The 21,548-nt window shown below is 43.2% G+C and overlaps 2 protein-coding genes across 32 annotated transcripts in view; one reads left to right on the forward strand and one right to left on the reverse strand.

Annotated features, from left to right (window-relative positions):
• WNK1 (WNK lysine deficient protein kinase 1) overlaps nucleotides 1-9,062 on the forward strand; it is a 143,941-nt gene extending 134,879 nt beyond the window's left edge. For 15 of the 27 annotated variants that reach the window (XM_017545449.1, XM_017545453.1, XM_017545452.1 and 12 more), the window contains 4 exons: nucleotides 2,041-2,082; nucleotides 3,946-3,972; nucleotides 5,455-5,642; nucleotides 6,101-7,057. In XM_017545449.1, coding sequence (XP_017400938.1) covers nucleotides 2,041-2,082; nucleotides 3,946-3,972; nucleotides 5,455-5,642; nucleotides 6,101-6,418 — 575 coding nt within the window. In that variant the 3' untranslated portion in view covers nucleotides 6,419-7,057. Of the gene's footprint in view, nucleotides 1-2,040; nucleotides 2,083-3,945; nucleotides 3,973-5,454; nucleotides 5,643-6,100 lie in introns of all 27 variants that reach the window. The other 12 variants (XM_037744576.1, XM_017545455.1, XM_017545462.1 and 9 more) reach the window with 4 other exon arrangements.
• Nucleotides 9,063-10,913: 1,851 nt separating this feature from the next.
• The window catches only part of RAD52 (RAD52 homolog, DNA repair protein), a 43,530-nt gene continuing 32,895 nt past the window's right edge, over nucleotides 10,914-21,548 (reverse strand). For 4 of the 5 annotated variants that reach the window (XM_017545477.2, XM_017545478.2, XM_017545476.2 and 1 more), the window contains exons 8-12: nucleotides 14,466-14,647; nucleotides 14,165-14,304; nucleotides 12,265-12,369; nucleotides 11,718-11,945; nucleotides 10,914-11,278 (exon numbers count right to left, since the gene is read on the reverse strand). In XM_017545477.2, coding sequence (XP_017400966.1) covers nucleotides 11,217-11,278; nucleotides 11,718-11,945; nucleotides 12,265-12,369; nucleotides 14,165-14,304; nucleotides 14,466-14,647 — 717 coding nt within the window. In that variant the 3' untranslated portion in view covers nucleotides 10,914-11,216. Of the gene's footprint in view, nucleotides 11,279-11,717; nucleotides 11,946-12,244; nucleotides 12,370-14,164; nucleotides 14,305-14,465; nucleotides 14,648-21,548 lie in introns of all 5 variants that reach the window. The other variant, XR_001830099.2, reaches the window with a different exon arrangement.

Consider the following 21,548-nt stretch of genomic DNA (forward strand, 5'->3'; position numbering starts at 1 on the left):
AGTTATGTACCTTTTTTTTTTTCTCTTCTTTGACAGAGTAGATTGAAATCTCTTTTTCTTCTCAATTAAGCCTAAGCATCTACCAGTTGAAAAGATGCTAGAATCTCTTCATTGGATCATTCCACCACTACTCTCCTCCAACCCCATAAAATCAGTAGTTCAAAGGGGGTTTTAGTTCGATTATTCCAGTAACGCACTTAGTCTAATAAAGACCAAAGCCCAACACCTGCAAGTAAAAATTATTCTTTTAACATGATTTCTGGAATTTCCCAGCTTTTTACTTAAAAATAAGGCACAATAGCAAGTCACCTCGTCTTCCCCATATGTTAAATGAAGATAATGCCATTGTCCTATGGCCGTTGTACAAGTACAGAGAGACAGGTAGCACTTGGAAAGCACTCGTGATTTCTCTCTGATTAGTCAGTGCCTGCCTGGCACATAATAGGTAGTCAATAACTGTTTGTTGAAGAAAAGCTTAAAACACAAACAAAAACATAAAGTAGAAAAACCTTCATTATGATTTGGATAAAGATCTTCTCTATTAAGGCCTCAAACTTCTGATGTGGTTATTGAAGTGCTTTTTAAATGCATGTGCTCAGGCCATCACTGTTTCTGAGTACGGGTCAGAGGTCCTTGGGCCTCTCCATGGTGGGAAGAATTTACACCTCCCTTTGTTCTCTGTAGTGACCAGATTTAAAGGGAAGTATAACACATTTACCTTCCATTTCCCTCACACATTTGTAATCCTTCTAGCACCCCTATTCTTTTTACCTGCATTAGTAATGAATTGGCTCTACTTGAGAGATAGTCTTATACTGACCTACTGCACATTCACTAGTCCCAGGCTATTTAACCAAGAAGAGGGTGGAAGGCACTACCCAACTCGATAGTTTTCCAGGCATTTTTGGGGTTTTTCTGAGGACTCAGATCAATAATTTTTCTGGTCAGACCTTCCTGGACTGTGCATATTAGCCCTTTGACGCTTGAATAAGCATTTAATTTGCATGTCCACCTAGAAAGCTGCAAGGACATTAGTAGTAGGAGCTGGGTGTTTTTGAAGTAGAATGTGACATGTCAGGCCTATGGTCTACTGCCTGAAATGTCTGAGAGGGAAGAAAGAGAACCAAAGCTTCTGTTTATGAAATACAATGTGACAAATACCACTTTAATTAAATTCCATAAATTCTCATCCCACTTTTAAAGGTAGGTGGTATTACCCCTTTTGTTCAAATGAAAGTGGTCAGAAATATTGAATCTTGTCACTTCCCTTTGGGTATAAAATGAGAAGGCCTACATCTGTTGAAGTCACATCAGGATACATCATGTAAGCCTGGTGAACAAATCCCAAGAGACAGACTTGAAATATGGAAAGGAAACAGGTACTTTAAAGAGTGGGGATCTTACTAGCTTGGGATGTATTATTCTATGCTCTCAATATAGATAATGATTTGGAAGCACGGCTTGGCTTACTGCTATATTTATGTTCAGAGATTGCTTGTTTTCCACATACTTTTAAAAATTATTCTGGAAGGGAAGGGGTTAGTACGGTCTAGGATGTGGAAATATAATAGCCAACTTAAATGAACTTAAAACTGTAACAATGATACTATCAGCCTACTGTGGTGGGATTGCTAATGCATTTAATTGAGTGCTTTTTAACAGCCCAGTTGGAGAAACGGGAAGTGGGACAGGATCAGTGGAAGTGCTGCTTGGGTATTTGAAATTCAAGCAGTGAGACCTGAGAGACTGGAGTTCCTCTCCGATTTTAGAACCTCAATGCAGGGCATTACTCATTTAGATACAAAGATTGGGTGTAGAAACTCAACATCTGTCAGCTAGGTAACATCAGATAATCATGTTAAGGCTAACAGCCAGTTAGATACATTATTTGGAACCGTATTTATGCAAGGGCTACCAGGTCCTACCTATCTGTCTCCCCTCCTGCTTTCTCTTGCTGGGCCTTTATGTGCTGTTTGGAGATTCTAAATATTTTACACTGATGTTTATCTTTAACACATTGCTTCTCTCTTTGTGCTTCAGGGAAGATGGTGAAAAAAGTCTGTCCTTGCAACCAGCTCTGTAGTAATTATCTTTTCTTTCTGTTATTTTTGGTCCTTGATTGCAAATCCTGTTAACCATGAGTTATTTGAACTCTGCAGTCTCATAGCTCCCTGATTCCTAACTTCCATCTATCTCTGTACCTTATTCTAATAAATATTTAACATGCTTAACTGCTAACTACTGGCTAGATTAAGAAATTATCTCAACTTAGTGCCCTCAGTGATAACCCCATGTCAGCCTAGCTTGTGACAGACATGGATTGGTAAGGGCCATGGATGTGTATAGGGAGATCAGGGATGCCTAGTTCCTATGGGAGAGAGATCCTTTAGTCAGTAAATATATGCTGGGCAGTGTTACTACCCCAACAGGAAACTCAGCAGTGATGAAAGCATACAAAAGTCCATGCCCTCCCTTTGTTCACATTGAAGTGGGAGATGTCTGCTAGATTGGTGAGGAAAGAAACACCACTTTGTAGAGTTTGTCTTCTTAGACTATGGCTTCTCATTAAAGTACAGATAGTTCGGCAACCCAGCAGGCCATTTACAATGTTCTAGGTAGGGTCAACAGGGAAATTCTGTACTTGGGATGCTGGGCTATAAGTTATGGTTCATAATAGGTTATTGTTACTAGGATCTAGTGGTGCGGAAGTAGGGAAAATGTATTATAATGGCAGGAGGAAATTTAAAAATGAATCTTGAGGGTAAGTCTATAGTATTTATTAGGGCTTTCCAGAAGAACTAAAAAAGGTTTAGAAGTTAGCATATTCTCTATAGCTTTTATAGTTAAGTCTCCTTTTCTTAGGAGTTAATTTCTGGTCAGAAAAAGATAAGTTTGTTTCATTCTTAAATGGGAAACCCGTATACAGAATCCAGAATGTAAAGGTTTAACTGTATGGTTGACCCTTCCTTGTGGTTTCTCTTACCTTGTGGAAGAGAATCCTGTATTAGGTAATGTAGGTTAAAATGAAAAGTGAAATTTGGTTCTAAAGGGGCCTTGCAGCATCAGGGGCAACAGACTAGTATCAGACTAGAGAGGTGTGTCTCCCAGCATGAGCTCTTTGTGTATAAGCAATGGTCATGTCTCCTGAGCTTCTTGTATTTTTAGCTTTTGACAGCCCTGCTCCCCTATGATTATTTCTGGTTTTTGTTTTGATTGACTCTCACATCAAGCTCACCAAGCAATAATCTTTTAAACAGGATGATAGTCTCCATGCATGTGATATGCTTGCTTTCAAGATTGAGGCACTCACTGTCATGACTGCGCGTCCTCATTGCATGTGCTTCCCACTTCACCACCCACTCACATTTGCTGTTCATGGAAGGCTGTTTCCTGTGCTTTAATACTTTTCCACTTGGGTTTCCTGTACTGTAGGGGAACTTACACTCTTCCTTTTACACTGTATGTGCAATAGCCATCCCCTTGTGGCTCCAGCAGACACCAAGAAGTGAGCTAACACTCACACTGCAATAGTTCCATGTCTTGCCATGGTGGTAAGAAGCATGTGACCTTCCTCACTCTGCAGCTTTACCTCAGAATTAGCTGGTACTCCAGCACAGACATGCTTGTGTGTGCCGTTCCCCTGGTGGTAGGATATAAGCTTGACTTGAGACCAGTGATGGTCAATAACAGGCTTTTAAGTGGCAGGGTTGCGTTAGGTGTGCTGCTGTGTCTGATGCTGCTTTGACTGAAAGCAGAAAAACGCATGCACTTATTTACCCCCAGCTTTACTTGGATATCTTAAGGACTAGTGATTCACAACTTAATTTAGCAGCTTTTATGTAACATGTGAGATCTGGTAAGACAGTGGGGGGGTGAGGAAAACAGACAAGACCATGACTCTTCTTTCCCTCTTCCCCAAAACGTGCCTCTTCGAATAATCTTCAGTGTGCCCTCCAGCAGAGCCGAAATCAGGCAGGACATAGACTCCTTCTTCCTTTCTCATCAAACCATAGAAATAGAATTCCTCCATCATAACCGCAAAGCTTCCGCCTCCCCTTTGCACCCTGCCTCAGCTGCATTTTCTTGTCCCTTCTACATGGGAGTGCTTGCTGTTCTGGGAAGATGGGGAGAAGCAGTGGGAATCCTTGAGCCAACTGAAACTGAGGTCATCTTCGGGAAAACCATGTCTTCCTGGAGTTGAAAGATTCAGGCACACCATACAGTCCTTTCCTCATGAGTAATCTTGTTCCATTACTCATAGGAAATGGGGAGAGGTTAACCCCTCTCAAGTTTATGTTTGCACGTTCATGTTTATGGGTGAAAAAGTTTTCTGAACACAGCATGCTACTCTTATTACCTCTCTGTATTTAAAGAATGGCTAGACTGAGCATGGTGGCCCACGCCTGTAATCCCAGCACTTTGTGAGGCTGAGATGGCAGGATTGCCTGAGCCCAGCAGTTCATTACTGAGCAACATATGGAGATTATGTCTATATAAAATATTAAAAAATTAACTGGGTAACTGGGTGTGGTGGGGCACACCTCTAGTCCCAAGCTACTTGGGAGGCTGAGGCAGAAGGAGTTTGAGGCTGCAGTGAGCTGTGATTGTGCCACTGTATCCAGCCTGGGTGACAGAGAAGAGACTCTTCCTAAAAAAAAAAAAAAAAAAGAAAGAAAAGAAAAAGCCAGGTGTGGTGGCTCACGCCTGTAATCCCAGCACTTTGGGAGGCCAAAGCAGGCAGATCACCCGAGGTCAGGAGTTCAAGACCAGCCTGGCCAACATGGCGAAACCCCATCTCTACTAAAATACAAAATTAGCTGGGCTTGGTGGTACGCGCCTGTAATCCCGGCTACTCTGGAGGCTGAGGCAGGAGAATTGCTTGAACCCAGGAGTTGGAGGTTGCAGTTAGCTGAGATTGCGCCATTGCACTCCAGCCTGGGCAATAGAGTAAGTCTTAAAAAAAAAAAAGGTGACAGTGTCCACAAGGCTTGGAAACCCCTTCTCCTTAGCCAAGCATCTATTCCTACTCCTACTTTAACCTTGCCCAAGGCACAAGAAATCCTCTTTTGTCCTGCATTCTGCAAAATTTCAGAGCAACAAGCCTTGCTAATCGTGTCGCATTTCCATCAGCAACATGATGCTGGGAATGGCGTACTGGCAAGCAGTTCCAGTACTCTTAGGTGCTTTGTGAAAGAAGCCCCTGCCTTGTATACCTACCGTCATCCTGAGTTGCTCAGCCTTATATAAAGCAGCTACTGAAGAGAAACAGTTTTCATCACCCTATTATACCAAAACCAATGGCTAAACAAAACCTTGGAACCCTTCTTGCATGGCTTCCCAGTTCATCCTCTCCCCATTCTGCGGCTTGCCATTCATCACCCCGTGAAGTTTTCCCTTTCCCTGAAATTGTAACCTAGGCTCCTTTTAATGCTTGTATTCTGTTGCTTATCATAGGGACTAGCAGCACAAACACTGTTGGGGGAACAGTGAACAGCCAAGCCGCCCAAGCTCAGCCTCCAGCCATGACGTCCAGCAGGAAGGGCACGTTCACAGATGACCTGCACAAGTTGGTAGACAATTGGGCCCGAGATGCCATGAATCTCTCAGGCAGGAGAGGAAGCAAAGGGCACATGAATTATGAGGTAAGTCTCTCTTTTGCCATAGAGAATCACGTTAACACACATCTGAATCCAGATATAAACTACTAGGCTGCTGCTTAATGTCTTATACCAGGACCTTCTTTAGTAGCTCATTAATTTTAACATGTTAGAAAAACAAGGCAAAAATCCCCCAGCTACCCTTTTATTTTTTCTTCCCTGAATTCCTAATCTTATTGGTCAGCTCAGCTTTTTCTTCTTCATTTTTCCGTCATCATCCTGAACTACACACACAGACACACACATGCACATGACAGCCCTCCCCTCTCATCAGGATTATTTTCACCCTTACTTGGTAAATATAAAGAGCCAATAAATACTATAGAAGACTCTCTTGCTGTATCTTACAGGATTAGACCAGAAGTGTATGTTAGCACCACACATTTTATACCCATGTCTCTTAAACCCACACCAGACTTGACATGCATTTGTTTTGTTTTCAGGGCCCTGGAATGGCAAGGAAGTTCTCTGCACCTGGGCAACTGTGCATCTCCATGACCTCGAACCTGGGTGGCTCTGCCCCCATCTCTGCAGCATCAGCTACCTCTCTAGGTCACTTCACCAAATCTATGTGCCCCCCACAGCAGTATGGCTTTCCAGCTACCCCATTTGGCGCTCAGTGGAGTGGGACAGGTGGCCCAGCACCACAGCCACTTGGCCAGTTCCAACCTGTGGGAACTGCCTCCTTGCAGAATTTCAACATCAGCAATTTGCAGAAATCCATCAGCAACCCCCCAGGTTCCAACCTGCGGACCACTTAGACCTAGAGATATTAACTGAATAGATCTGGGGGCAGGAGATGGAATGCTGAGGGGAGGGGAGGGGGGTGGGAGTAGCCTATATACTAACTACTAGTGCTGCATTTAACTGGTTATTTCTTGCCAGAAGGGAATGTTTTTAATTCCACGTTGAGTCCTCAGAATGGAGAGTCTCCCCTGCTCTACTAACTGGAGTAGGAGAGGAAGGAAAGAGCAGCTTTCTTATAAAGGGGCAGCTTCAGACCATGCTTTCCTGTTTATCTGTACTCAGTAGTGAGGATGAGGGCTAGGAAAGTCTTGTTCATAAGGAAGCTAGAGAACTCAATGTAAAATCAAACCCCATCTGTAATTTTGAGTGGGTTTTGGTTTTGGTACATGCCCTTGATTTTGGTACATGCCCCAAATCCTTTACTCCCTCAAGAATCTGAACCACAAGACAAAAACAACCTATTGGGCTCTCTCCTACCCTGCCCTCCTTCCTTTTTCCCCCCTTCTCTTTTTGATTTTGTTTTTCTTTGCTCTTTAGAACCCAGTGAAAAATACCAGGGGACTGGGGTGCAACCCTTTCTTATAATAGGTCATTAGTGCTTTAAGCAAAAGATACTAGCAGCTTTGACTGCAGCATTAGCAATTAGGAAAAAAAAAAAATAAGTTCCCTGCGGACATGTAACTTTGCCATCAGTTTTGATGTGGAAACACTGTGATATATAAAATGTTGTTGGACAACAGTAGTTTTAAGAGTAAAATATGAAACGTTTAAAAAGTTCCAAAAAAAGCTAGCTCTGTCCTTTACTTATTGAGACACTTTAACTTTTTCCTTTGTATTTCCATTGTATTAGATAAATAAATGTGAATGTAAAATTGTATAAATTACTGTACTTGAATACTTCTGTTTCCCAGTGTTGCTTGCTGGACATTTTAGTGCCTTGGACTTATATTGCTTCTGCCATTAGCATCAACTTATCAGACCCCAGATCAATAAAGGGCATGTGGAAGGAAATCTTAGGTCCATGTGACCCCAGCAGTGGATATGCCAAAGGGAAATAGAAGAAGTATTTTTTTAAGTCATTCAACAACTTTGTCTAGAGCAGGTGTAAGATGAGTAGGTGGGAAGTTAAGTTGGCATTAGTGGTTAAAAACAAAGTTCTGTTTCAGGAAGAGTGAGGAGGGGGTGTTAGAACAAAATTGGGCAACTTTTTTAAAAGACGAAGAATGGTATGTGCTGGGTGAAAGACAAAGACTAAAGAATGAGGAAACAAACTTGTTTTGAAGATATGTGATGCCTGGCCAATGACTGTCACATAAACCTTTATTTGAGCGAGGCTTGAACAGACGTGACCTAGAAGAAACTGAACATAAAGAAAAGGGGGTGGGGGCTAGTTATCAAGTTGGGGAACCTGATAGTGAAAAGTCACAGATGGAGAAAGTTGCTCTAAGAAAAACTGGATTGCTTTCCTCTTGCTGCACATGTACCATGCAGTTCTCAGCTTGGGGTACTATATTTTGTGGAAAGTGAATCTTTCCACATCTGAATTAATAATCGTCGTAGGAAAGGATACTTATTCCTACTCATTTCCTTTATGATGTCCAAATGGTTGCAGGATCATAATCTTTTGTGCCACCTTTATTTCCAGAAATACAACTAATATGCTCACATTGTCAAATATTCCCTTAAGTAATAACTGCAACCAATCAGTGTTATTTAGTGCTATGCCTACTTGTAATGGGTAGTTCTGTTGTTTTCAGAGCTTTCCGGAAATACTGTCCTAATTGGCTATGTTTGGGATCTTTGTTATCTCTGAAGACGGACAAAGAAGCTAAGACTCTTAATTTTGGGGTGCTTCTTGACTCTTAGTTGGGAAACTGACATATTTCCAACGTTTTACCCACGTCAATGGCTTATTCCGGGAATCACCACCACCACAGAAAGAAGCTGAGGCTCTCCGTACCTGTTCATTCCTTACGGGCCCTGCTTCCCTTAGTAAGTTGGTCTGTGGCCCTAAGTATGCAAGTAAGAGCTGAAGGTTTTTAAAAGGTAGAAAGGAAAAGGGCAGGGGTTTCAACTCCTGCTTTAAAAATATTTACTTATTTATTCTCTGCTTGTGTATCTTGTGGAGAGAGTGAGAGTAAGGATAGAACCAACAAGGAGCCGAGTAGCTGAGACGGGGACCACCTAGGAGTGGAAATACTTTATATGAGAGGAGCAGGGGAGCCTAATGCAGCACGTTAGCATTTGTTATTTGGGTTTAATAATTTTGAGATTTTTTTCACTCGTACACAAAAAGAACTGGTTTTATTTACTGTTAATTCATCTTCCTGTGGATGAAATAACTGAAGCCTAGAGGAATGAACTAGTGCTACTGAACTGTTTAAATTATTTTTGTGTTGATAGTACACTTTGAATATCTTTTTCCACATTAAAAAAACTTTCTGAATTATAAGTTTTCCTTACATTATTTAACAATGTACACTGTTTAAAAAAATAAAAATTCAAACTTCGGGGGTTTCTCAGCAGCCGTTAATTGTACATTTTGCACTAACTCTGGGTGTTGCGCTTCTTGTAAGATTGCGCTTTGTGCTTCAGTTTGTTACCTTTGTAGACTTATTTAATGAAACCATTCAAATAAACCAAACCTGCTTTTGTTGAGCTGTGGGGTTTCATTTACAGAAAATTCCTTCACATTTTCATTGGCACTATTTTAAGTGCAATTTATAACCGGATTCCTAATTCTTGGGGGCTCTTTGCTACCTCTTCATCTTCCAAAGGAATAGAAACAGTCGGCTGCTGGCTAGTACTTTCAGACTTCCTTATCTCGGTTCACAGCTTCCCACAATGTGTCTGTGAGCCAAAAAAAAGTCACTGCTTCAAGATAGGCACAGCCCAGTCCAAAACACGTCTTTAAAAAAACTAAATTGGCTGGGTGCAGTGGCTCATACCTGTAATCCTAGCACTTACTTTGGGAGGCCAAAGCAGGCAGATCACTTGAGGTCAGGCATTCTAGACCAGCCTGGCCAACATTGAGAAACCCTGTCCACTAAAAAGACAAAAAAGCTGGGTATGGTCACGGCACCTGTAATCCCAGCTACTCAGGAGCCTGAGGCAGGAGAATCGCTTGAACCCGGAAGGTGAAGGTTGAAGTGGGCCGATACCGCACCACTGCACTCCAGCCTGAGATGCAGAGAGACACCTTCTCAAAAATAAAATAAAATTGCAAATTCATTATTTGGGGGAAAAAATTTTAAAACATCTAAACACTATGAAAAGCCAATTTATGGTCAAGGTGGGTTACATCTCACATTTGAAATGCAGAAGTACAAACAAATAGTTGCAGCTTGAGCATCCCTAATCGAAATGCTCTGAGATCTGAAAGTTTCTCAGCACTGACGTGGAAAATTCCACAAAGCACCAGGCACAAAACAGTTTATTCAGCAACCCTCAGAGAAAAAAGGACTCAGCCCCCTTCAGCTGCAGTATATCTTATACACAAACTTTGTCGCATGCATAAAATTATGTGTATGAGGTATATATGAAACAGGTGAATTCCACGTTCAGGCTTGGGTCCCCTCCACAAGGTCTCGTTAAGTATATACAAATATTCAAAAAATGCAAAAAAATTCTGGTTTCAAGCATTTCAGATAAGGGATATGCAATATGTATATTTTCTGTTTTCTTATAAAGTATACAATTTGCTTTCTCAAAATGCCTTTTCTGGCTGGACACAGTGGCTCACACCAGTAATAACTGCATTTTGTAAGGCGGAGGTGGGAGGATCACTTGAGCCCAGGAGGTTGAGCTGTTTGCACCAACCACACTCCAGTCTGGGTGACACAGCAAGACCCTGTCTCAAAAAAAAAAAAAAGGTTTTTCCTTGACCTTAGATGATTATTTCCTTCTTAGGGAAAAATGTCAGTCTTGAAAGAATGCAGGATTGTAATGTCATAAACCCATAAATTAGTTTATTTAGATTAAATGAAGATTGTAGCCTAGATTGATACAAAGTAGTAAAAAGCACTACTCCAACTGTTTGCCTGTCATGATCCACAGTGCTTAAAGTGGACAACATTAAAGGCATAGGGCCTTAAAGGAAAGAAGGCAGAGGTTATGCAAAACAATTGAATGTAGGCAATTGCTAAGGCAGGTGCTTAGTACTAAGTCTGGCCTATATTGCTTGAGGGCAAGCAGCCATTGGTGACTTCTAAAATGTCCATCTTCTTTATTAACAATAGTTTAGTAATAAATAGTGGGAAGCCTCACAAGCCAAAGAAAAGATATTTCATCCATCCAGCGCCTCTCCCTACTAGAGTGGAGGACAAGCTTTTTTTCTGAGACAGTCTCACTCTCACCCAGGCTGGAGTGCAGTGGCGCAATCTCAGCTCACTGCAACCTCTGCCTCCCAGGTTCAAGCAGTTCTCTGCCTCAGCCTCCCGAGTAGCTGGGACTACAAGTGCCCACCACCACACCCAGCTATTTTTTTGTATTTTTAGTAGAGACAGGGTTTCACCATCTTCGCTAGGCTGGTCTTGAACTCCTGACCTGGTGATCCACCTGCCTCGGCCTCCCAAAGTGCTGGGATTACAGGCATGAGCCACCTAGCCCAGTCGGGGACAAGCTTTTTAAAAGTGCTCAGCTCTAACTGCAGTAGGCTCTCAGTCAGATCCTCTTGAGAAGGTTCAGAATGAAGCAAGATAAATCCTTAGCAGTAAAGTTCATTCTCCAGGAGTGATGAACGATTTCATGACAAAAATGTAGTTTTCCAAAGTCCCTTTGTGACAAGGTCCAATCATGTGGCCTGAGCCTCAGTTAAGATGGATCATACTTCCTTTTCTTCATGTCCTGGCTCTTCCTGTGAGATTCCCAGTTTCCTGTGGAAGACAAAATGGCTTAAATGTAACTGCCATGGTTACAATAAACTGACATCTAATGATTTCTGGATTTTATTAGTTAATGATCCTAATTTAGACTAAGCCCAAGAATGAGAATTTCTGTTGGGAGGAAGGCAGATCATTTTCCTAGACCAAGTGGCATCGTGCTCATGACAGCCCTGCTGCTAGGAGGGCAAGCTGTCCATGCAATGGCGCTTCTGCTTCCTGCTACTATCAAGTGCTGAAAAGGGCTGCACCTGAATTCAGGAGCCCAAAGGAAAAGTTCTGGCTCTCAAACCAGGCCCCCGGTTATCTTCCACTTGCAGTGCTAGTCCCTGGGAATTATTCTATCGAAATGAAACGTCATCCTTCCTCAAAAATTCCCAGAATTAAAGCTAGGTTCCCCTTTAATTTTTGTTCCTAAACACCTCTCTGCTACCTGTTATGCACTGGTCAGTGCTATACGTCTGAAGGTCCGAAGGTCCAGATTTCGCTTGTGGTTTCTGGTGGCAAAGGCTGTGTGGAGTCCTGTCCTGGGTCACCGTCTGGTTGTTCAAGGCTAGTGTGTCAGAGGTCTGGGGTGGGTCTGCTCTAGACAAGGGCTTGACCACACCATCCCCTGCATCTGGAGTCATAGCCCACTTTAAAGAGTTGTCTTCAAGAGTCTCTACAAAGGAAAGGAAAAGTGTATCATCAGCAAATAATGAAGTATTCTCACAGAAAGCACTGGAAAAACTGGCCATCAGAAATTCCATGTCGAGTGCTTTCTGAAAGTTTTTGGAATTTCTCTCCCCTACCCCTAAAAGTACACTGAAGAACCTTCCTTCAGTTCGGATCAAAGAGGAACTGGACATATGCCACCGCCAGAATGCTCCCGCCCCCAACAAAAACAGACGAAAATGAGGATTTTTACACTGCCTAAAAGGTACTCTGTGGCTACTAAAAACATACAGCACAGTAGCTTACAAGCATTTCAAGGTATTTACTGATTAATTCTTGAGTCATTCCTGCAAGGAAGTCTTTCTCCAGGAGTGGTTCTGAGACCGCAGTTACGGGAGTGCTGTGTGTCAGAGGAGGGACCGGAGGCGCAGCTACGGTTCACAGAGGAAAGAAAGGACAAGTCATAATCACATCCTACATGGGATTTACGAGAGTACGTCCACTGTCCTCTTCTTAGAGGGAACACACTCAGAAGGGCAACACTGCGTAAGGCTACGCTGCTTCAGCCAATATGAGAACTTTAGATTCCCGAGTCCTAGTCCTACCTATGGCTCTGTCTGTGGTTTGAATTCTTCTCACCAAAGTGGGAAAATGAGTTTCTTTCTCCTTTCACGGCAAAAGTAGAAGGGCTCTTAGAGGCCATCTCGTCCAGCGTCTGGCTTGCTTACTACAGCTGTAACCCTTGCACAAACAAAATCTTAAACTAAAACCTGGCCAGGCGCAGTGGCTCATACCTATAAACCCCAGCACTTTGGGAGGCCGAGGCGGGAAGATTGCTTGAACCCAGGAGTTCAAGATCCCATCTCTACAAAAAGTAAAAAATTACCCAGGTGTGGTAGCAGGCACCTATAGTCCCAGCTACTCAGGGGGCTGAGGCAGGAGGATCACTTGAGTCCAGGAAGGTCGAAGCTGCAGTGAACCCTGATCGTGCCACTACTCTCTAGCCTGGGTGACAGAGCAAGATCCTCTCTGAAAGCAAACCAGCAATCAAAGTCTTAAACCAAAATCAGATGTGTGAAATGGACTAAAATAACAATGGCTCTGGTTGTCTGCCAAAGGGTAGGAAAGGCCTGGAGGGCCTCTTCCTCCACACTTCACATGGGAGCTTCTGCAGTGTGAGAAGCTAAACATCTAGAGTAACTCATCAGTAAGGATAGCCACAGAACAGGAAGTGGTTCTGTTTTGGTTTTTATATTACTTTCAGCCTGTCAGTGCTGAGGGGCATATGAACCAACCACGAAACAAGTCTTCTATGAATCTTCTTCACAATTGGTAGGGAAAAACTGGGCAAAAGCTCAATGGATCTGGGACAAGCCCTTTCTTTGTTTCCACTCTCTGAGTAAGGACTACCTCCCCCTGGATGGGGCAGTGGGGAAGAGGTGGGGAGAGAGAGAAGAAAAGAAGAGTCTGTATCACTACATTCCCACTGAATCTGGACTCTGAAATAAACTAAAGTTGATAAACATCTGCCACAAGCTCCCGTTATCCTGAGTCTCAATTTGGCCTTATATTCAAAGACATCTCAGAAATACAAGGCTTTTTTTTTTTTTTTTGAGACGGGGTCTCTGTTGCCCAGGCTGGAGTGCAATAGCACGATCTCGGCTCACTGCAACCTCTGCCTTCCGGATTCAAGCAATTCTCCTACCTAAGCCTCCTAAGTAGGGGGTACCACAGGCGTGCGTCACCACGCCCGGCTAGTTTTTATGCATTCTTGGTAGAAATAGGGTTTCACCATGATGGCCAGGCTGGTCTCAAACTCCTGACATCAAGTGATCCACCCACCTTGGCCTCCCAAAGTGCTGGAATTACAGGTGTGAGCCACTGCGCCCTGCTAAGGCTTTCTAATGTAGAGATGGCCAAAGTATTTGCAATTAAAAAAAAAGTTATCTACTCTGAAATTTCTAATTCCAGAAGATTATATCAAGGCCCACTTACTTCCATAGGGGAAAAAAAAAGATCATTGTCTCTAGAAATGGGAACATGTATAGCAGATTTAAATGTCTAAATTTCCTGGACTCATCTGTCTTGCATGTAGCTTGAGAGAAGTCCCAGCGAGGCCTGGTTCAGAGCCAGCCACAGGGTTACTGGCAGAGAATCAGGTGACCCTGTCGCTAGACTTGCTCCTGCAGACACCTCCCAGGGCTCTGCTCCCATCCACTCACACACCCTCACTCTTCTCAGCTGGAGGGGTGGACACGTGGACTTGCTGCTTCTCCATCTGCTCCCGGAACTGCTGCTGCAGCTGCTTTTGCCGGAGCTTCCGCTGGTACGAGGCCTCGCTCTCCACAGCAGATGAGGTCAGGCGTCTGCATCAGGGGAGCAACAGGATGAGGAGGAGCTCCTAAGTAACAGCCACAGCTCCTGGGAGCACGCACACAGCTGGCTGGCTCTAAAGGAGAAAGTGGAGGCAGCCCCAGTGACAGAGGAAGGGGCCGGAGAGGAAATGGAGGCGACTTAGGCCACATACCGGGAGCTGCAGTCCTTGTTCCCCTGTATCACAGCGTGGCTTGGTCTAGAAGGGGAGGTCACCTCCTGTAGTTGTGGGTGTCCCAGGGCCACGTTCGGTCGGCAACTGTTGTATCTTGCCTCTTCCACAGTCGGTTCAAAATCTTGTCTCTTCGCTTTAGTTAAATCCACTTCAAGAGGCACCTAATAAGGAAAGAAAGAGGAGAAAAACATTCCTTCAACTAGCTCTTGCCCTCCGCTTCTTCTCCCTGACTCACAGATTTAGATTCCTGGAAAATCGCATTTCACACCCTCGATCCATCATGCCTTCTAGGTTGTGCTGAGCCTGAGGCAAAGGATCTACAAATTCCAAGTAATATTTGTAATTCTATGAGAAGTAAAATAACATGTTTTACTTTATACCCTTCAACAAATGAAGTTTTGATAAAAAGGAATCCTTCTTTGGTTTTGACCTAGGGCAAATGTTCTGTAAAATCTAATTTGAATCTTTCCGTGGCAGCTGGGTCTGTCTTTGCTGCCTCCTTGTCCCTTTTCCAGAGAAATGAGCCCACAGTCTCTGTGGAGGTCTGCACCTTCACAATGCTTCTGCAAGGACTACCCCTGGAAATCGCATTCGTCACTGAGGGAGCCTAGGGCATGCTGTGGCATAATAAAGTATCCTTCAAACGACAGAGAGAAGAACGCTTGGAAGACACGGACGTCAGCTGCCAGCCAAGGCTGCCAGGAATCGTCCAGTGGGGGGCTCTTCCTGCATCTCATCAATGTGACAAGGGACAATCCTGTGCTGCATGGCACATGGCAAATGATTTCATTTCCACATTGTGATTCCTACAGAAATCCAGAACATTTTTACTTGGGAAAACATCTCTCAATTCATAAAACTGACGATGATAGAATAATTAATATGACAGATTAAGATTACATTTTGAAAACCTGAAAATGAAAATTATAGTATAGATTTCACATTTACACTGAAAGATAAATGAGTCGTTTAAAAAGAAATGAGCTTTGGCTGGGCGCAGTGGCTCATGCCTGTAATCCCAGCACTTGAGAAGCTGAGGCAGGTCACTCAAGTCTAGGAGTTCAGGACCAGCCTGGCCAACATGGCAAAAATACAAAAAAATCAGAGGAGCTCCTGAGTAACAGCCCATCTCTACAAAGTTTAAAAAAAAAAAAAAAAAAGCTGGGCATGGTAGCACACACCTATAATCCCAGTTTCTCAGGAGACTAAGGCAGGGGAATCACTTAAACCCAGGAGGCAGAGTTTGCAGTGAGCCAAGATTGCACCACCGCACTCTAGCCTGGGTGACAAAGCAAGACTGTGTCTCAAAAGAAGAAATCAGCTTTGCAAAATATGAAAGACTGGCAATACCAAGTGGTGTCGAAGACTTGGAACAATTGGAACTTACACAATGTGAATCAATACAGCCACACGGGAAAATGGGAGGAACCCACTGGAACTAAGCATGCAGCTACCTTCGCACCCAAGAATTCCCAACAAAAATGAGTGCACGTGTACACCAAAAGAATGCTAACAGCAGCTCTATTCAAAACAGCCAGAAGCTACAAAAAACAAAATGTCTATGACTAGAAAAATCAACTGCCATATACTCATGCAAATTAAAATTACACAGCAATGAAATCTCGCACCCATGCTGAATTCAAGTAACATATAGAGTTCAAACTACTGTATAGGATTCCAAAAAAGTACATAACAATAAAAACAAATCTGTGGTTTGTTTTTGTTTTTGAGACAGGGTCTCGCTCTACAGTCCAGGCTAAAGCGCAGTGATGTGGTCACAGCTCACTGCAGCCTGGGCCTCCTAGGTACAAGCAATTCTCTCAGATCAGCTTCCCAAGGAGCTGGGACTACAGGCATGCACCACCATGCCCAGCTAATTTTTATTTTGTAGAGACAGGATCCCACTATGTTGTCCTGGCTGGTCTCCAACTCCTGGGTTCAAGCAATCCTTCCTCCTTGGCCTCCCAGAGTGGTGGAATTACAGACGTGAGCCACCGCACCTGGCCAATCTGTGTTGTTAAAAGTGGTTTTGCTCTACAAAAAATTAGCTGGGCATGGTGGTGCATGCCTGTAATCCCAGCTACTCAGGAGGCTGAGGCAGGAGAATTGCCTGAACCCAGGAGGCAGAGGTTGCGGTGAGCCGAGATCGCGCCATTGCACTCCAGCCTGGGTAACAAGGGCGAAACTCCGTCTCAAAAAAAAAAAAAAAAGTGATTTTGCTCAGGAGTAGGAAGGAGGGCAGAGGATGGCAGTGACTGCAAGGAACACAGCTGGGCCTTCTGGGTGCTGGAAATGGCTTGTCTTGATTCAGATATTGGCTATGTGGATGTGTTTGGTTTGAAAATTCATCAAGCTGAACATGGATGATATGTGCACTTGTCTACATGTCTATATGTACTTTTTAATACTTCGATTTTCTTAAAGTATAAACTGTACAATTCCACTTACAGTACAATTCCACTTGTGAACTTTACATACATAAAGTTCAGGCCAGGCACAGTGGCTCACACCTGTAATCCCAGCACTTTGGAAGGCTGAGGCAGGCAGATCATCTGAGGTCAGGAGTTCAAGACCAGCCTGACCAACATGGAGAAACCCCATCTCTACTAAAAATACAAAATTAGCCAGCGTGGTGACACATGCCTGTAATCCTAGCTACTCAGGAGGCTGAGGCAGGAGAATCGCTTGAAACTGGGAGGTGGAGGTTGTGGTGAGCCAAGATCGCGCCGTTGCACTCCAACCTGGGCAAAAGAGCAAAACGGTGTCTCAAAACAAAACAAAAAATGTTCAAAAACAGGAAAAAGTAATCTATGGAAATCAGAATAGAAGACATTTGAAAAAAGGAAGGCAAGGCAGTGACTGGAAGAGGGCAAAACGGGGCTTCTGGGCTGCTGATAAGGCTCTGTCTCCCTGTCTGGGAGGTGAACAGCTGTGCTCACTTATGAAACGGTGGCTGATGCCCGTAATCCCAACACTTTGGGAGGCTGAGGCAGGTGGACCACTTGAGATCAGGAGTTCAAGATCACCCTGGCTAACATGGCAGAAACCCCGTCTCTACTCAAAATACAAAAATTAGCTGGGCATGGTGGTGGATACCTGTAATCCCAGCTTCTTGGGAGGCTGAGGCTAGAGAATCACTTGAACCCATGAGGCAGAGGTTGCAGTGAGCCAAGATAACGTCATCGCACTCCAGCCTCAATGACAAGAGCAATACTCTGTCTCGACAACAACAAAAAAAAAAAAAAAGAGAGAGAAATTTGGGGCCAGGCTCAGTGGCTCACACCTGTAATCCCAGCACTCTGGGAGGCTGAGGCAGGTGGATCACTAGAGCCCAGGAGTTTGAGACCAGCCTGGCCAACACGGCAAAACCTTGATCTACGGAAAATATAAAACATTAGTCAGGTGTAAGAGTGTGAACCTGTAATCCCAGCTACTTGGGAGGCAGAGGCACGAGAATTGCCTGAACCCAGGAGGCAGAGGTTGTAGTGAGCCAAGATCACGCCACTGCACTCCAGCTGGGCGAGAGTGAGACTCTCCCAAAATAAAAAAAAAATAGAGAAACTTTAAGACTGCCAGATAAATGGGGCCGGCGTGGTGGCTCATGCCTGTAATCCCAGCACTTTAGGAGGCCAAGGTGGTTGTATCACCTGAGGTCAGGAGTTCAAGACCAGCCTGGCCAACATGGTAAAACCCTGTCTCTACTAAAAATACAAAATATAGCCAGGCGTGGTGGTGTGTGCTTATAATCCCAGCTACTTGGGAGGCTGAGGCAGGAGAATCGCCTGAACCTGGGAGGCGGAGGTTACAGTGAGCCGAGATCGCACCACTTCACTCCAGCCTGGGTGACAAGAGCGAGACTTTGTCTCAGAAAAAAAAGAAAACAAAGCCGAGAGAGTCCATTGTCACTAGAACTGCTATACAAGAAGTCCTCATGGGAGTTCAAGTCGAAATGAAAGGACACTAGATAGACACATGAAGCCATAAAAAATACAAAGTGCTCCAGTGAAGGTAAGTGCATGGACAAATATAGTGAAGCATATTACTGAATGTTAATGCACAGAATTTATATGGCAAAGCCATAAAAAACTACAAATCTATGCTAAGGGGTATACAATATATAAAAGATATAATTTGTGACAACAATAACAAAGTGGGATGGATTTTGATTTATAAAGCAGATTTTTCACATGCAATAGAAGTTGTCAGTTTAAAATAGAATGCTGTAACATTAAAAATGTACATGCAATTACAATGGTAACCACACAGAAAATATAGAATATACACAAAAGGATATTAGAAGGGAATTAAATGTTACTGGGGAAAAAAATCAGTATAACACAAAGGAGGCAGTAAGAAAGAAGAGACAAAAAAGCTACAAGACACACCAGAAAACGGCAAAATGGTCACAGTAAGTCCTTCTCTATCAATAATTAAGTGTAAATAAACTTAAACCTCCAATCAAAAAAAAATAGATTGCATGGATGAATTTAGAAACAGGATCCAACTATGCTGTCTACAGGAGACTCACTTTGGATCTAAGGACACACATAGGCTGGAATTGAAAGGATGGAAAAGATATTCCATGCAAATAGTAAACAAAATAGAACAGAGGCGATTATACTAATAACGGACAAAATAGACTTCAGGTCAAAAATTGTGGTGGGGCGCAGTGGCTCATACCAGTAATCCCAGCATTTTGGGAGGCCGAGGTGGGCAGATCACAAGGTCAGGAGTTCAAGACCAGCCTGATCAACATGGTGAAATGCCATCTCTACTCAAAATACAAAAATTCGCCAGGCACAGTAGTGCACACCTGTAATCCCAGCTACCTGGGAGGTTGATGCAGGAGAACTGCTTGAACCTGGGAGGTGGACGTTGCAGTGAGCCAAGATCGTGCCACTGCATTCCAGCTTGGGCGATAGAGCAAGACTCCATCTCAAAAAAAAAAAAACTTTAGGGCCGGGCATGGGGGCTCATGCCTGTAATCCCTAGCACCTTGGGAGGCCAAGGCAGGCAGATCACCTGAGGTTAGGAGTTTGAGACCAGCCTGACCAACATGGTGAAACCCCATCTCTACAAAATACAAAAAACTGGCTAGGCGTGGAGGTGGGCACCAATAGTCCCAGCTACTTGGGAGGCTAAGGTAGGAGAATCTCTTGAACTCAGGAAGTGAAGCTTCCAGTGAGCTGAGATCATGCACTGCATCCTGGGCAAGAAGAGCAAAAACTCTATCTAAAAACAAAAAACAAACAAACAAAAAACTGGGCATGGTAATGCACACCTATAGTCCTAGCTACTCAGGAGGCTGAGGCAGGAGAATCGCTTGAACCCGGGAGATGGAGGTTGCAGAGAGCCAAGATCACAACATTGCACTCCAGCATGGGCAACAGAGCGACACTCCATCTTAAAAAAAAAAAAAAAATTGTTATACGAAACAAGGGTATTATATAATGACAAGAATGCCAATTCACCAAGAAGATATAACAATTATAAATATTTATGCACCAAACATCAGAGGTCCTAAATATATGAAGCAAACTTTGATAGGATTGTAAGGTGAAACAGAGTAGGAGACTTCACTACCCAACTTTCAATAACAGATAAAACAACCAAACAAAAGATGAATAAGGCAACAGAGTATTTGAACAATACTGTAGGCCAACTGGACCTAACAGACATATACATAACATTTCAGCCACCAACAGCAGAAAATAAATTCTTCTCAAGTACACATGAAACATTCTCCAAGACAGACCACGTTAGTCCACAAAACAAGTCCTAACAAATTCAATAAGACTGAAATTATATAGTTATATAAAGTATCTTTTCAATCACAATAGAATGAAATAACCAAAAAAAAAAAAAAAAAAAAAAAAAAAAAAAAAAAAAAAAAAAAAAAAAAAAAAAAAAAGGAAAATCCACAAATCAGTAGAAATTAAACACCACGCTCTTAAGCAAAGCCAAAGAAAATGTAACAAGGAAACTTAGAAGAATTCCTTACTAAAACACAACATGCTAAACTTCTGGGATGCAGTGAAAGCAGTCATAAGAGGGAAGGTACACACGCACATTAAAAAAAAAAAGATCTCAAATCTATGTAATACCTCAAAGAACTAGAAAAACAAAAGTTACACCCAAAGCTAGCAGAAGAAAGAAAATTTTAAAAAGATGAGAGCAAACATAAATGAAAGAGAGAATACAAAAACAATACGAAAAAGCTCAATAAAAACAGGACTTGGGCCACACATGGTTGCTCATGCCTGCTACCCCAGGATTTTGGGAGGCTGAAGTGGGTGGATCACTTGAGGCCAGGAGTTTGAGGCCAGACTGGGCAACATGGTGAAATTTTTTGTATTCTGTACAAAAAATACAAAAATTAGCCTGGCATGGTGGCAAATGCCTGTAGTCCCAGCTACTTGGGAGGCTAAGACAGGAGGATCATTTGAGCCTGGGATGTGGAGGTTGCAGTCAACTGAGATCACACCATTGTACTCCAGCCTGGGTGAGAGGATCACTCAAGCCCAGGATGTTGAGGCTACAGTGAGCCAAGCCATGATCAGACCGCTGCATTCCAGCCTGGGTGACAGAGTAAGACCCTATCTGAAATAAATAAAATAAGAAATTAAATTAAAATAATAAAATAAAACAAAATAAAATGACAAAGGACTTGAATTAGACATTTCTCCAAAGATGATAAACAGATGGCCAACAGGCATATGAAAATATGGCTGTCCAGGTGAGGTGGCTCACACCTGTAATCCCAGCACTTTGGGAGGCCAAGCTGTGTGGATCAGCTGAGGTCCGGAGTTCGAGACCAGCCTGACCAATATGGTGAAACCCCATCTCTAATAAAAATACAAAAATTAGCCAGTCATGGTGGCAGGTGCCTACAGTCCCAACTACTTGGGAGGCTGAGACAGGAGAATTGCTTGAACCCAGAGGCGGAGGTTGCAGTGAGCTAAGATCGCATCACTGCACTCCAGCCTAGGTGAAAGAGTGAGACTGCATCTCAAAAAATATATATATGATCAACATCACTAATCATCGGGGGTATGCAAATCA

Source organism: Cebus imitator, unplaced genomic scaffold (assembly GCF_001604975.1).
Source record: "Cebus imitator isolate Cc_AM_T3 unplaced genomic scaffold, Cebus_imitator-1.0 Scaffold179, whole genome shotgun sequence".
NCBI lineage: Eukaryota > Metazoa > Chordata > Mammalia > Primates > Cebidae > Cebus > Cebus imitator.